At 42.5% G+C, this 17,008-nt stretch overlaps 1 protein-coding gene across 7 annotated transcripts in view; it reads right to left on the bottom strand.

The window, feature by feature from the left end:
• Positions 1 to 17,008, bottom strand: part of dlgap4b (discs, large homolog-associated protein 4b) — a 108,626-nt gene that overhangs the window by 8,441 nt on the left and 83,177 nt on the right. For 4 of the 7 annotated variants that reach the window (XM_084348149.1, XM_084348150.1, XM_084348154.1 and 1 more), the window contains 7 exons: positions 15,684 to 16,960; positions 15,299 to 15,513; positions 13,505 to 13,606; positions 12,627 to 12,777; positions 10,733 to 10,988; positions 10,230 to 10,382; positions 371 to 810 (listed from right to left, as the gene is read on the bottom strand). In XM_084348149.1, coding sequence (XP_084204275.1) covers positions 371 to 810; positions 10,230 to 10,382; positions 10,733 to 10,988; positions 12,627 to 12,777; positions 13,505 to 13,606; positions 15,299 to 15,513; positions 15,684 to 16,886 — 2,520 coding nt within the window. In that variant the 5' untranslated portion in view covers positions 16,887 to 16,960. The remainder of the gene's footprint in view (positions 1 to 370; positions 811 to 10,229; positions 10,383 to 10,732; positions 10,989 to 12,626; positions 12,778 to 13,504; positions 13,607 to 15,298; positions 15,514 to 15,683; positions 16,961 to 17,008) is intronic. The other 3 variants (XM_084348153.1, XM_084348152.1, XM_084348155.1) reach the window with 3 other exon arrangements.

Genomic DNA, 17,008 nt, shown 5'->3' with positions numbered 1-17,008 from the left:
CAATTGACACAATTAATTGACTGTGACAGGCTCTGGAAAACTGAGAAAAGGGCTGTTATTTGAGCACGTACAGGACAGAGAGTTAAGGCTGAGGGGGAACACAACTAGCTCTAATGATAGAGGGATGTTCACCCTAATGAGACCTTATGCTTGGAAGCACATTTTTGGGCTTGAAGTGACACATTCAGACATATGTACCACAGACGACTACTGTTAAAAATGCTGTTTTCCTCCTTGTATTCAAGCTCAACAGGCAGAACAAGTTACACTTCAGAAAATAACATGACTAGGCCTCGCTCTCAACTTTTAGTAAGCGTTAATATGTGGTAACAACACAGATTCAACTGCACCAGCCCTGTTTGTTGCCTACCTGTATTCCAATGGAGGACAGTTTCCGCCTGGGTACCGGTGCCACTAGGGGCTCCTCTGCAACTAGATTCACTTTATTTATTCCCAATTTCAGAGATTCATGCTGGACGGCTGAGTCACTTGTCTCAGTGGAAGCATTGGAGGTTGTTGGGGCGATTGGATCTCTCGGGGTGGCGATGGGAGTTGGGATGATGTGCGGAGGGCGGGGAATACCCCTGGCCAGGCTGTTGGCGCGGGTACTGTCGAGGCTGTCAGAGGAGTTGCTGTGAGCGTGGCTTGACTGGCTGTTGACCTCCGACCTCCGGTCCTGCTGGTCCAGGTAGTTGTCCTGGGCTGACTCTGTGCTGCTCTGTACTGTCACAGAGATGTAGGGCTTGGACGTTGTACGCGGCGGCACTGGCGGAGGAGCAGCTCTCTTACAGGTGGTTATGCATGTAGAGACTGACAGAGAAAAACAGGGAGAAGGGAGAATGAGAGGAAAGGACACGAGAGAGAGATAAGTAAAGGATTACATATGTCAGAGGGAAAGATAGCAAATCTTTGAGGAGTGAATGAATCAATTACAGAAAATATAAGCAGTACTAAAAACAGCTTAAAGCATCACCCTAACTGCTTATCAGCATCACTCTAAGAATTGACTAGCAAGTTATACCAGCATGTCCAGAGCAGAACGCTTCATACTGTACATGAATACACAGGGACATTGTCGCATGAAAGCTGGGACACCAGCAGAATCAGTAAAGCAGAAAATCAAATCAGACCAACATACCGTTCCACACAGGTTACTAAATGAAACCACACAGACACACCACACTTCAAAGCCTCGATCATGAGACAGGTGATGACATCAAGCAATTTGTTGACCATCTGACTCTTAGTACCATATTTGGTTGAGAAGCTGAAGGATGACATTAATCTACACCACGCCCTAATGCTGGAAAAAATATGTCCTCCAACTGTAAGGGAGATAATCCAGAGGTACACAGAGACAGAGGAGGCAAAGAAAACACTCAGACACATACTGTCCAGTAAGAAGAACATTAGACTGTATGGTACAACCTTTGCAAAGTTAACTCTTTTAAAAGCAAAATTATACAAAAGCCCAGTAGACACAAAGTACGAAGCCTTCTTAACACTGGACTATTTTACACTGTTTACATTCATAGTCACATGGTAGCATATACACAGGGTTAACAATCTAATGCTTAGCTCCTTACAGTGGGAACTTTTATGTGGGCTTAAATGAAAACCACACAGCGAGTCCAACAGTTGGCGTAAACAGCAGATTTTATTACGCAGAAAAGACACAAACATCTCCCTTCACTGCTCTGTCCTCTACCAGTCTGACATCATTATGTCCAACTACATCATTTACGAGTAGAAGCACTCATTCACTTAGGCTATCTTATCTATCAAACAAATCAATGTCCTCGTCAATGGAAACTTTCCCTTACAGCCTGTACTGTATCAGTGAGAGCAGGAATAAATGGCCTGTCTGTGAGCAGTAATTCACCCAGCGACGTAAACAGAGTATCAGAAGAGATCACGTTAATGGGCTTCAAATAAAATTTGGCCAAAGTAGTGCCAAATTACAAGTAGTGCGCAGTTGAAACATAAATCGGACATTGTATTCATTCATCAAGATGGTTACAGAAAAGCATATTAAGAAGCAAACAGAAGTCTTATGCAGACAGATTATAGAAAGACTCAAAGGCTCTCCTGTTGCCTATAGGAAAATTCACAGACTCTCTGATGCCTTCTATTGAGAGTCCACAAAAGTCTTCTTATACTACATATATGGTAATGTAGTGCAATGCCGGACCGCTACAATCTGTAATCCAAACAGGGAATGTTCTTGCAACATTATGAACCTTGTGGCTACTATAAGATCCTTTAAACAGATGCTTGATTTGACACCGCACTGGAAAAAAAAGCAAACAAAAAAAAACACTGAAACCTGTTGGAACAAGGAAAAGACCATAAAGGAGTAAGAACATAGAGAAAAACGGGGTGTATTTTGAGGCTGAGCAGAGAGATTTGGAATACTTGGTTTTCTATTTTAAGACCTTAAAACAATCATATAATTTGTGCATACACAGCCTGTATTTCCCTTTGATGTTTTTGCTTACAAACACGTATGTGATTATGGTCCGTCCTACACCACAATCAGTAAATCAGTGGAACAGTTAATGCCTTCATAGCCTAATATTAACATCAATTATGCTTCCAACAGATGTAACTGTGGTAGAAAGCATTTGTAGAGATGCTGCTGTCTGTGCAGTACCACCAGATGATGGATATCAATTTGATGAATTGATTTTCAGATTGAATTGCCTTAGGATGTCACTTACATACAGAGCCATAAAATGTGACATACTACATATGTGGATGGTCAGTTTAAAATCTATTTGAATTTGATTAAGACCAGTCACTTGGTTGTTTTATTGACTCTGGTAAGTGGGCTGACATCTTTCTGTAGCGCTCAGCCATCCAGTACCAAAAGCAGTGGCACTCACAGGGTAAAAGCCTTCATAGACACAATACAATATCACCAACTCTGAGGTATTTGCGTATGAGTGAAACTCTAATAAATACAACATTGTAATAGTCACAATTTCCTACAGTCGAGGAAAGAAACTACATGACGTTGTCTGCATGAAGCAAACAGTTTATGCCTCGTGTTGCTTGTCTGAATGTTGTGGTCAGAGAACTCGACGAGTCATCAAGGAATTTGAAAAAAACCTTTCAGCAAACATGTGAGCTGCTGAGAAAACACTCAAACAAAGGGTTGTTGTTTGTTCTAATCCACTTCTTAGCTTCATCTCTAATGTGAACCTCACACAGATCTTTGTGTCAGATTAAACCCCTTAGCTGAGTCATTAAACTGCTGTCAGTCAGCTATTCCAGAGAAATGTATCAGCCTGAACAAATGCCCCACGACTGGCTCCACAGTCCTCCTGGTCTTCAAGAGTTACTGTGTTTTTGTGGGTTTGCTCCCCTATTATTTAGAGAAGTATGCTTTTACATTTGCAGTGCGCCATTGGCTGATATTTAACCAGAAGTTCATCCAGTTCATTCCAGCTGTGAGCTCAGCATAGTTTGGGATTTCCTTTGATGATTCTGACTCTTTAAAACTAAAAAATATAACCCAGAATGACTGATTCAGTCAGAACCCTTTCCTGTGTTGTACAAAAGTAGTGTGGAGCCAAATGCAGACAGGCTCTGCAGTTGATCAGTGTCCAATCTTCTGATCCTTTTATCCTCATTTATAAATAATATATTCAAACACACCTCTACCCCTACACTCTACACCTGAATGTTTCCAGGAGAGAGACATGAAACCAGCTAAGACACTAAATGGCAGACTGCTCAAATGCACTTGAGCTCACATACCAGTGAAGCCAAACTACTGGCACCCAAATTAGACCATCTCCAGGCCTTGGCTGAGGCTGTATATCCTACACATGAACATCAAAGAGAGGAAACTGGAAACACACATACACCCTTTCAGATGTTCAGCAATCATTGTAAATAAGCTGACAATACAATTAGGGATGCTAGATAGTCATCGGACAGATAAATTATCGATCATGTATTGGGAAATTTATATTATCAGCTATTTATTGGTATTGGTGAAATTATAGCCCAGTATAAGGGAGAGAGGAGGAACAGGGCTACACATTTGAAGTTAGTAAATGTCATTAGACCTGTAGAATAATAAATCATCCATCTTTGCTTATTACATCTCCGCTCTTTTTACCTTCAGGTGTGCGTAAACTACAGGTTGGCCAGGAGGAGCTGGCTAACACAGTTAATAGTTATCGGCTGAAAAGGAAATCCATATCCTGCATCCCTAAATACAAACATCACTCTAAATGTCCTCGTCTGCTTGTCAAAAAGTCGTCCCTGACATCCATGATAGTAAACAGAGATGTCAAACAAAGCATTTCAGTGGTATTCAGAACAGCTCTCACCCTCTTTTGGCATCTTGCAAAACAGAAATCCAGTCTAACAGATTTATTCCAAAAACCTGCAGGTTAGCATCCATCATAGCTAAACAGCACACTAGCCGTAGATTATCCACTGGCCTCTGACCGCCACCCTTGCCTTTGCTCAGGAAAACCTGCTGCTGAAACAGCTTTTCTCTCTCCATGTTCCCACTAGTGACAGAGATGGATGCTAGGCAGAATAGGGTTGTCACTGTTGTGGCAGCTATGTGATGCACGGTCTACACTTCTGCATCCCAGTCTGCAGGATAGCTGTCACTTACTGGGTGTGAGAGGGCATAGATGTGTGTGCGTGCGTGTTTGTGTTTGGACACCTGCCCTGCAGTTCTCTCCAAGTGTCACATCATGCTTTCGTCATTCTGAACAGAATTCACCCTTAAGTCTTAATACCACTGAATCTGCTTTACTCACCAAAAACAAGCCCTAAAATCATAACTGACAGCTGCCTCTGAGATTAGGCCGGAGATAAAGTAGTTGAGCTGGACATAATAAATGTGCCGGGTCAATATTATCAGCCCATTTTAGCTTACCACTATAACAAACAAGAAATAGTCGTACGGAAATGGCAAAGATGATGTATTTTTAAGTCAATTTGGAAGAAGTCATAATTACAGCTCTACAACACAGATTTCTTACAGTGGTGGTAGGTCGGTCCGCCACTTTGGTAAAGACAGACATTTCTATAACTAGTAAATTGCCATTTAATGTGGTACAGACATTCCTCCCTAAAGGATTTTTTCAAAACAATTTTAGTGATCCCCTCACTTTCCATATTTCTCCATCATCAGGTTGAATTGCAATCATACTTTAATGTATGATTAAACACACCTAGATGAAAAAATAATATCAGCCTCAGTTGAACTTTGTATTAGCTGCTAATTAGGAAATAAGGGCATTAGATGCAAAGCTAAGATGGGGAACGTGGTAAACATCAAACCTTCTGAGCATCAGCATGTCAGCTTTGTCATTCTGTTTTTTAAGGTTTTGAAGCTTTAATGGTCCTCGTGTCTGCACCTAAAATAGTCAAGAGAGTGCTCCTCCTGTCTTTCAGATTTGATTTGAGTCATTGAGAGAATGTCAGCACACTGAAATTAGCATTTAGCTGCAGTACAGTCTCACAAGGCTGCCAGCATGGCTGTAGAAACCCAGTCTTCTTAAATTTTAAAATCTCACATTCAATATTGATCTCAAATCATCAAATGTAAAAGGGACGCTAATCAAAAAAGTTAGCATGTCATGTGTTGATGTAAATAAAACCAGATCTACTGAGATATTATTATCATATATTCTCATTGCTGAGATATGGTGATGCAATGATTCTACTGGATGTAGCTAAACAATGGAAAACCACACAAGTGAGCAGACAGGTTTCAAACATGTTTGGTCTGTTCATGTCTGTTCATACTGTACTGCGGCTGTAGTTATTGCTTTTAGCACATCCCTGATCTCAGCAGCGAAATTGGTAAGCAACTAGTGATAGATATAGTGTCGTAAATATAGTATATTAACAACACTATTTTTAAATGCATGTCACGTCAGAAACTGGACAGTAAGATGCACATGCTCTAATAAAGACCGTTTCCTGTATATGCTTATTGTGCAAAACTCAGCCACACAAACATACACAGCTGTGCAAGCATAAAAGACATCCTTGACAATAGGACCAATGCTGACAAAGCCTTTCCTAAATCAAACACTCATCATTACCACCGAAAAGAGCTTTAGAAAATGGACATGAAGCCAAACACTGCTGGCTCTTAAATAAGCTGAATTTGTGTACAGGAGCTGCTTAGAAGAACTTATTGGTTGCTCTACAAAAGGGAATTTAACAACCAGACGCTTTGTGCCAAAATGTTTGAGCGGAATCTGGAGTGGGCGCTGAGCACTGCTGTTTTCATGCCATCTGGACAGTGGTTCTGTTGTCCGCTGCGAGCCCTGGTTCAAGATGTGATTTTCGAGGCTGGGAAACAATTAGCTGCAAGAAGCTAGAGCAGCTGAAAGCAGTTTCCAACAGCCCCATGACTGCTTTGCACTCATCATTTCACCATGTCAAGGTTGGCTAAATACTCACAAACTGAAAGAAAAAACATGGAAATTGGAAACTTTGGTCAACTTTAATTAGCTAGAACCCACACAGTGGTCTCCTCCCTGTTAATAGCATTTTACTGTTTGCCTTGGAAGACCAAGAAATAATTATCCAACCACAGTTCCCACAATGACATCACTGTTGGTTGGTAGTGCCACATCTTTTTAGACCCCCAAATCCTACTTAATACAGACTTTCTATGTCATGCAACAGTTATACTGACAGGAATGTTGCAAAGTGGCCAACTGAGACACACAGATGGTATAACATTTCCCCCCCAAAGTCAGAATGTAATAATTCGGATTACATGAAAGTAAAATAAGGTCCTTGGCATGTCATCACATTAGCCACAATTCAGTGAACAGACTGGGGTCTCAAATGCTTATCTTTTAATTTCAATGCATTCATCCCCCCCTCATTGGGGCACATTACACAATGCATCACTGACTGACCCTGATCCAATCTGTCTCCCATCTCGCTTATTAAATCCACTATGGAGGAAAAAAAAAACTGAGGGTAAAGAAGTTATTGGTGTATCTTAGGATCAGGTCCCCACAATTGGGGACATATTTTAAAAAAATATCTTTTCACGATTAATGGATTAATTGTTTAGTCAATAAAATGTGACAAAATTGTGAAAAATGCTCATCACATAATTCAAATATCTTATGTTGTCCAACTAACAGTCCAAAATCCAAATGCTCTTCCTTTGCTCTCAGAAATGAAAAAAGGCAGCAAATCCTTACATTTAGGAAGCTGGAACCAGCAAAAACTTGACATTTTTGCATAAAAATGACTTAAACAGTTAATCGATGTTCAAAAGAGTTGGCAATTAATTTTCTTTCAATCGACTAATCGTTGCAACTCTATCACACAATCTCAATAACTGCGTGGCAGATTAAACACTCAGAGGGACAGTTTTGGCCCCAGCAACAATATACATTTGAATCCGCTTGGTTGAGGTAGTACAGTTTAGTGGTCAGTTGGAGCTGGACAAGAAGCACAAACAATGAGAGACAAAAGGTGGATTGTGATGCTCTATTTAACAGTCTAGTATCGCTTGCCAAGTTGCCTGCTGCCTGCCAGTTGACCCGTCTGTATTGTTTAATCAATTAACAGCCATACGACATTGACAACCTTGCCCGAAATGATCGCCACTCCCTTGTCACAAATGCCATTATTCCAATGAATTATCACGTTAAAAGCTTCAGCTACAACACAGCACAGCCTTTTTGTATTAAATGTGACCTCAAAATGGGATTTAATCTATGTTGCAATACACAGGACACCATGCGGGACAAAAGTGGGGCAGCCCTCAAATAATCCCCCGTGAAGGCCAATTTTCCATTTCAGCAACCAAAAAGAGGCAGCCTTTATGAAGATATGTGAACACTTCTTACTGTAGGCAGCTAAAGACCCATCCAGACAGCTAAATTTAACTTGTCTTTATACAGCTGGAGACATCTGTGATGGAGCACCCCAGCCATGAGCGTGCACACAGAGTGGGAACATGCTTTTCTGATATGAGCAACAGAGCACTTTGTAGACATGGTAGGGAATACTCAATAATTAATACAGTAAATAAAGTATCAAACAGCATCACTGAAAGCATAACAGACTATAGAACATCTCAATGAAGGAAGCCGTTGTGGAGACAGAAATAACAACAGCTAGCACCAGAGCCCCATTGATAAATCAGCTGGATGATATATCACAGATATATCTGTATCTGCATATATCTTGTCAAATATGTGGCAATAAGAAAACTCTCTAATGAGAGATTACAATGCAGAAAAACAAAGCTTGGGATCATTTATAATGATCAAATTCCAGGTGAAAGGTTACTGTTTCAGTGCACTGATGTTTAGACAATAAAGTGTATTGTTAAACTGTGTCTTGCCTCTGTTACATATCTTTAGCTGTGTGTCTGACACATTTAAGGGATCACTGCCAAAAATGTGTGTATATCAGCCGATGAATTGATATCACAATTTTTTACTTCCTAATATAGGTATCAGCATCGGCCCAAAAAAATTAAAATAATCAAGTATGGGTTGGGCTCTGGTGAGCACAGAGCTTGGAGATATCAAACTAACGGTAGAGCTGCCGCAAATTATTTGATTTTCCTAATTTTCTACACACTCTTTTTTTGTTCTGCTTAAAGGTCTACATGTGTTTGCATCTGACTCTTTTTTTTCTAGATACCTCTTAAATCGAACAAAGACAAATGAGATATGTCTCCAAATTTATCTCCAGCAGGGCAGCCAAGAAGCATTTAATGTGATCTTTGTGCTGAAAGTTAGTTAAGTGCTATTAATGCTGTTATCAGAGACAGAGAGGAACACTTGAGCACCCAACAATACTTTTGTTAGCGTTGAAGGTGATGGTCAAATGGCACCTGCTGAAGTTGACATTCATTGTCAACAACACACCCATACAGTGAAGTAAAACCGCGGCCTTAAGGTTTGTTACAGGTGACCAAAGTATCCGTGGGAAGACTAGACGAGATATTTAAGCTAAATAACGTTAGCAGACGTTAACGGTAGTTTCGTCACCAAACAAGCTAGGCTACTGACGTTAGTAACAGAAAACACACTGGGTACAATAAAAGTTAAAAACTACAACAACACGACTTTCATGACATAAACTTACCCTGCTATCAGGCGCAGACAAATACACAGACACAGTGGTGTCTTCAATAAATGCTCAAGTGTGTAGAGGTAGTTGTAACTGGACTCCACAGTCCCAGTGTGTCAGGCTGTGGGGTCCGTTTGCCTTTTGTTTGTGTCTGTGAGCCCGAGGGAGGCGTGGTGGCGCGTCTGCTGGTGCCTTCAGGAGCAGCTCGGACATTCTAACTCCACATTTTCATTTTTGCAGCTAAATGTGATTTTGGCGCAAATTTTCAGAGACGATTGAATAACGACATGGAAACTGTTGTAGAGTAGAGTTCTGGGGACACAGTTCTATTGTGTGGTGCCAAAAAAACAAAAAAACAACCTCTCTGCTCCACTTGTGCTCTCCTTCAGCACAGTCATGAGGCTCTTCTCCCTCCAGGTCACCTAACACACTTCAGCCCCCTGAACCACCAAAATGCACTATTAAAGCTGCACAGCACACAGTGAGATCATCGAAATTCTGAGAAATAAAATCAGATGCTGACTATAAAAGGGGAAAAGCTAATTTTTTTTTTTTACTATCAAGTGTATGTGTCTTCATTTCATGAAAAAAACAACAAAACAGCTAAAAACAGCAAATAACATCGATTGATTAGAAGACACGGATAGATTCAAACTATCCTGGAGAAATTCAGCATTATCAGACTAAATAATGAAAAATTCTACTCTCATGAAGGCAGCATGGACTCTACATGGCCTGTGGTGAAGAGCGCCACAATGTGGATGCTGATAATAATAAAAAAAACCCCAAGCAGATGCGCATAACTCAGTGAGAACTAAATTGTCTGAAAGCTTATTTACCTATTGTGTCATCATCACATACATCTACAATCGCTCTGCTAGAGCAAACACAGCACCATCATTACCAAACAAAATGCAATGTGTTGCCGTGTCCTGTAATAATTTAAATGATGACCAAAGTTTCACAGTGAAGCTTCATCTGGAGCAGCTGCTGTCAGGGAAGAGCTTTGATGCCAAACTGCAGCTGTTTGCACTGCCAAGAGTCGGGTTTAGTATTTTTATTTTCTTTAGTTGTCCTGGAATTGGTAAATGTAAACTGTAAACATCTTTTTAAGGGTTTGAATTTGTTACCTGTGTGTGTGGGTAGGATGCGAGGTCTGTCTGTCCCCAAACGCTGAAGAAAAATTGCAAGCTGTTTCTCCTTTGGGGCTTTGTCCAAGCCAGAAGCTTTCAGGTAAGAGCCAAACTGTTCTTTCCATGTCTGCCACTGTGCAGGAAGGTCGTCTAGCATGGGCAAAAGAGGCTGCATTTGAGCTAAAACTGCTGATGTGTGCATGTAGGTGGAATTGTGTCCCACCCTGGACCGAGGTTATGAAAAGCATTCAAAGCAATGTTATGGAAAAAAACCAAATCAAAGCAAGAATTTGGCCCATGTGTGTGCGTGACTCTGGAAAAGGGGTCACAACTTAATAGATAACAAAATATATATGTGCTGTATATATTGCCTATGTTTGAAATAAATCATTCAGATGTTTGCGTCAATAATTAGAACTCTTCCCACTTTATATGGTTTACAAGGTCAAATAAATGTATTTGCAGCAAGTTAACCATCCGTCTTTCAGCCAGTGACTCACCAGTGCTGGTGCTGTAGGTGCGAACAGTGGAGTCAGTCAGAGGTGGTGAGCAGCCTGAGTCCAGGGATGCTGTGTCGTCATCTTGGGAACAGCCAGCCTGGATTGCTCTCAGGTAGCTGTGGCTGCGTGATCGGAAGCATGTTGGCATGGGTAGGTCTGGAGGCTCTGAGTTGTCCTGAGAGTGGGAACGGGAATCTCTGAACGTGGAGTCGGAGCTGCGGTCCTCATAATGATGACTCATTTCCAGGTCCCGTAGCTGGAGGACGGAAAGGACAAGATGGGTAAAGACGTAGGAGTAGTGAAGCAAAGAGAAGTGTACTGTATGAGTGGGTTCATTTTGATCACAGTAGCTGCTCCCAGCGATGGAGGTGACCATTAACTACTCAGCTGTAAGACACATTTGATGGGATGCGATAAAATGGCACCAAAAGGGTCAAATGTTAACTGAGTGAAAATTAGTCCTAAGTCGAGCAGATCACAGTGCTTTTCAACCCCAGCGAAACCAGTGCAGCTCCTCCCGCTTCAATTCATGATGGGTTTCTTGATGGGCTGTGATTTCATCCGTAAAATGCATTTTCATTCTTTGACAGTTCCTGCATGTCCTGCTATAAAAGAACTGTCAACGTACAGAGAACAAAAGCAATGCCAAGGCATAAGACATCACTTTGATAAAGTTTTTAGTATGTTTTATGCAGCAACTGCAGGCTCATAAAAAGTGTTTCTGTGACTTCTTTTGAAGAATAAGAACTAGCCCTGCAGATGATGGGTTTCATTTTCTGTTGACTGACAGAAACAGCCTGAGCAGAAGAAAAAAACAATGTGTCTGTGGCAAAGTTATTTTGGTCATTCAGTAAGTAGAGGTAACAAAAAAAGAAAATGAAGCACAGTATTGGGTGGTTTACCTACACACATTTTGGAGTCATGTTAAAGGTATACTGTGCAGGATTTCCTTAAAAAACAGTGTGAATGAATCCCTCTCAATCATCACGAACAAGAAGTGTGTGGGGACGTCTGTATCTGCAGAGACCCTGCCCTCTGCTTGTATTATCGTCTTTTATTATGTTTCTGGGCATCAACCTTTGGCCAGTGAGGTGTCTTGTCTGTGTGTGGGTGTTTGACTAAGGGCGGTGCTACACACACAGACACAGACACACACACACACACACACACACACACACACACACACACAGTGCTTTAGAAGGTAACCGCTGTGAAATAATCATAAAATAACTTTATTTTTTTGATTCACTGCTTTGGTCTCACTAATGCAAATCAGAGCAATATATTCACATACTGGACACATGTGTTGTAATGTGGTGGCTTGTCAGTGATTGGGTGCAAATCCTGTACTAATAGCCCGCACTGCCTCATTTCACTAGTTCATTGAAAAAGATCAGAGCCACTTCGTACAGTTGTTCATCATCATAGTGACCTTGTCAGCGGGAGGCTAATAGCTCTTACATAAGTAGATGAATAAGACTTAAAACTACCAGTGTCATTCATTTGGCTTTGAGGTTGATAACATGAATATGAGTTACATTTGAAAAATAGGGATTCTTTGTTCACTGGAAGCTCATTTTGTCAGTCATTCAAGCTGTGTCTGTGAATATTCAAATTATACTACGGAAATGAGTGCTAGTAGCTCAAGGCAGACAAAGGGCCCTTTGATACTCACTGGTGATTGGAAAGTAGAAAGTTTGCTAGGAGCTAAGTGATGTAAATTCCGAGTACAAATGTATTCTTAGCTCATTAGAAAAATATCTGCTGAGCTAATGAGAGAAAAAGAGATACAAACAGTCAGAGAGGAACAGGAATTCATTATTTGGCCTGTGAAAGCTCACCAAACTGCACGTTTAACACAATCCCTGCCTGTCCTGTCCAGGAAAGCACTGACCTGTGCCAAGCAGCTACGTCTGCCCAAAGTGCTGCAGGCCTGGCTGAAGTCATCGTCATCCCAGGGTGGCAAAGACGAGCCTGTGCCCCCAATGCAGTCTAGGTTGTCCAGGCTGCGATTGTTGGAGAGCTCTCGAAGAGATGGAAGACAGCTGGGAAGAAAGTTGAGAGGCAAAACAAGATTAAGGAGATGTGTGAAATATAAGTAGGAAAATGAGAGGCAATGTCAGGAGTGCGTGAGCACATATTCAAGGAAAAGATGGAATAAGAGTTGATGTTAATATACGATGACAGGGAGGCAGAAGGGAAACATGGAACGTGGGAGAACATGAACGATCAGCAAAAACCAGGAATTGAAAGAGAGACAAAAGGCGGATTATTCAAGTTATCCCTTTCATTTCCACTTTGATTTTATGAGTCATGAAACCTCATCTCTATTCTATTCCAATTTCATCTAATTTTAGCATCTGAGCATGCAAAGCCAGTGATGTCAGGCGCATGTACACAGCTCTGCGTACCATCAAGAACAGGTTCAGCTTTAATCGAACAGCAGCTCTGAAGTTGTGTTTTTACATATTCTTTGTTGGCACACAGTGATAGTTACATGTGTAGTAAGCTGCCATGCCATGGTCTTGGGACACAGATGTCCCCTCATTGGAATAGTGTCAAACTCAGCTACTTTTCACCTAAAAGCACTGGGCAGATGGTATTTACAAGCTTAAGGGAGGTTGGCAGTTGTTGGCAGCAGGGCGTGAATTTGGCATTTGGAGATGCCACTGACTTCATCTGAGGGAGGCGGTGCAAAGTCATCGATTGTTAATGATCCAATCAGACATCGCACCACACCCCTGAGACGTGGCTTACAGACCTATCACTGACCTGCTCATTGACCTGCCCAGCTGGTGCAGAGAGGACACACTGTGGAGTGGAGACCACAGGGCATCCAGCTCCCCCTGCAACAAGGTGAAATCCAGGGTTCTGCTGCTCACGCCAAGAGGGGTGGAGCAGACCGAAAGAGAGTGGGGTTGGATGGTCAGGGATTGGCAGGGGCAGTAGGGTTAGTCACTCAAGCACACGTTAGGGAAGAATCCTTATATTTCTAAACAGAGACTAGGGATTTGAAATCATATGTGTATGTCAGGTTGGCCCGTGGCTGTGTCTTCCAGGATGACGCCCTCTTGTTTCAGCTGAAAGGAGTATTTTCTAACATCAACACTCGCTCTCTCACTCTGATCAGAAATAAGCCCACTGTCAGAGTGTCCGCATAAAGTACAGCAGTGCAACCTCTAAACTTAAGGATGACAAAAAACAAGAAATGCGCTGTAGAAGGTCTATTGTTATATGTCACATAAATATATGTATATATATCATATACTGTGCATGCATGCTGAAGAAAATTTAAAGCTTGGTTAAATTTCTTTATTTCTGTATCTAAATGCATTGACAAAAATCTAGAAACATATCCGAAATACAACCCTGATTCCCAAATAGTTGGGACAAGAATAGAATGCAATACATTTTAATAAATTGCAAATCCTTTTTGAATTATAGTCAATGAAAAATAATACAAAGACAACGATGTCGTTGAACATTCCACACTTAAACAGGCGATAGTGTCATGATTGGGTCTGAAAGTGGCAAGATCGAAAGGCTCTGTCGTTCACAAGCAAGGATGAAGAGAGGTTCATCACTTTGTAACGCTTTGTAAATCTGTTCTCGGTAAACACACTTTGCGTGGAAATGTTTGCATTCTGTTTCAAAGTAAGTCACAACGTTTTGGAAGTCGGGGTTGTACAGTAGAGCATGCCAAGCGGGAATATCTATGGCAAAAAATAAAAATAAATTGAATCATTAAAATTTCATAAATTTCTCAAGCAGATCCCTTCCGACAGTCATTTCAAGCAACACAGAATCTATTTTATCTTAGACAGCAGATGTAACTGCTGCCGAAAAACTTTCTCTCACTTTAGGGCTTTGGGATTGTTCCTCTGCAAATGTCTGAATCACTTCGAGCTCAGAAATCTGAGTCGACATTACAAAACACGACAGTTATGTCTTGCTTAAATTTGTATAACATTGCCTTGGATTCAAATGAATATGAATATGAATGTATTTTCATTTTCATTTTCCTAAAAGGCACAGTGAACTCAGCTACGTCCCACTGCAACTGCATTACATACTGTTACTGCCTTCAAGGAAGTGTGTAATTCAAAGATAAGTGAGGCGCAGTGCCAGTCAGTTAAAGAGATGAAGCTGTTTTATGGTGATTTAGTGTTTGAGTGGAAACAAAAGTCAGTGTCATATTGTATTACTTCCCAAATGTTATCTGTATATGTTTTGTGGGTTCAACTACCGGAAGGTAAATCACAGATGAGGTATAGTAGTAAGGCAGGCATGTGGATGACAACAGGGAGTCTGACACCACTAAATTCTATGTGTGAGTAAGCGCAGCGGGGCCTGTGTGTATTTGTGTGTGCATGTTGTATGCATTTGTATTTTCCTGCATACTGGAGATTGAGGCTGGGCGTGATAGTTTCCTTCCTGTACACCCAGAATAGGTTGGCTCAACTCATATCCCAGCTTCAGTTTACATTTGAATCACAGATTGAACCTTTAACATGAGGCCGTCTCCCTTGCTGTTAAATGTGAATGTGCACTGCATAATAATCTTACTTGCGTGGGGGTAGCTGGTCGCTCAGAGACTGCTGCGTAGCCCTGAGGTAGCTCTGGCGACGAGCGGCCGTTTTTGGCGATGGTTTGGGGCTTCCCTCCGAGTCGTCGCTGTCTTCCATGTCTCCCATGGCCTTCACGTAGCTTCCACTGCGCATCCGCCGACATGGGATTTCATTGGCACCCCCACTGCGGCCTAATGTGCTGCTCCAATCACCCTACAGGCAGCATTAAGTAGATAAAATTAGTTTATATGTCATCCCTTTATCACTGTGTTAGTGCTCTTGACAGTAGGATACTTTGAGCCTATGCATGGAAATAGGTGTTAATGAGCCTGTAAAAAATAAATACTCTTTAAACATAACTTAGTTCTCTTGATGCTACTCACCCTCCGTCCAACCTGTAGGTAGTTGCAGGTTAGTTCCTGTTGGCAGGATTTGGACTTGAGCATGGACCTGTCCAGAGTAGCTGAGCCCTTCTGGATCACCTGTCTCGGCTGGCCCATGGTCAGTGTGGACCAGGACCCTCCTTTCATATAGTCATTATCATTTAATAGCAGTCCTCCTGTTCCACCTACTCCACCACCTCCTCCACCCCCAGGCATAGGAAGTGCTGGATACTTCATGTCGTTGCTGCTTTTGGAGGAGCTGATAGTGTTGTAGCCGCTGTGGATGTATCTGCTCTGGCTGCCCTGGCTGTCATGGCCGGTTGGACGCCCCAGAGTCATCATGGCCATGGTGTTGTGGTAGCTGCTCAAATCGCTGCTGTCCAGATCGTCTGAGCTCCAGTACCCTGACATGTTGGAGCGTGGTCGTCGCTTTGCAGTCGCCTCTGATTTTGTACTCCGATCTTTACTTTTGGATCTACGATTCTGCTTCCCACTGTCTTCAGTGCCAGATGAGCCTCCACCGCTGCCAGTGGAGCGTCCATTGATGTTTCCTTTCATGTTGTGGCTCTCCAGTGACTGGGACTTTGCAAAGAGCTTCTGCACCGAGTGCAGCATGTAACGGATGCGACCAGGACTGTCTGTGCGCTGCTTGTCGGCAGCAACGGCAGACGTTCGATGGAACTGCAATGTGCTGAACCCGTCACGGCCTCCAGGTAGCTGCTTGTCAAAATCCAGTAGACTGGGTGGTGCCTGGTTCTTGGTCATATGATGTGATATAGTTGCTGAGCCACTTGTAATCATAGGTGTTCGTCCACTCAGACCCGCCATGCCCATGCTCATCCCTGTCCCCATGCCCAGGGACATGGATGTGCCCATGGTGCCTGTACTTATCCCCCCGATGCTGTCCCCAGGTGGAGAGAAGTCAGACTGGTCGTAGGAGTTGTAGTGAATCCTGGGGAAGGTGCTACTGTTGGACAGCTGGTTGTTGAGGGGCAGCATGCACTCGGGAGGAAGGGAGCCAGGGTTGGCTGATTGGTACAGGTGGGGGTCCATGGTGCCATAGTGGTCCATCGTGGGGCTCAGTAGGTAAGGGCTGCGTGGCAGGGTGCTGGTCCTCTGAGTGTAGAGGGCGTCGGGATGGCCTGAGGGAGGTTCACAGGAGTCAGACAGGTGTCTGTTACGGTTGGTCCCCAACCCTTTCATGGTGGCGAGGAGGTCCAACCCTCTATAAGACCCCCAGGCCGAGCAGAGATGACTGACAACCCCGAAGGTGATTCCTATAAAACAGAGCAAAAAGGACACAACGTGAGAAAGAGGAGAGAGGT

This window comes from Pagrus pagrus, assembly GCF_965226575.1.
Source record: "Pagrus pagrus genome assembly, chromosome: 3".
Lineage (NCBI taxonomy): Eukaryota > Metazoa > Chordata > Actinopteri > Spariformes > Sparidae > Pagrus > Pagrus pagrus.
Note: the sequence above shows the minus strand (reverse complement) of the source record. Positions and strands in the feature narration are given on the sequence as shown.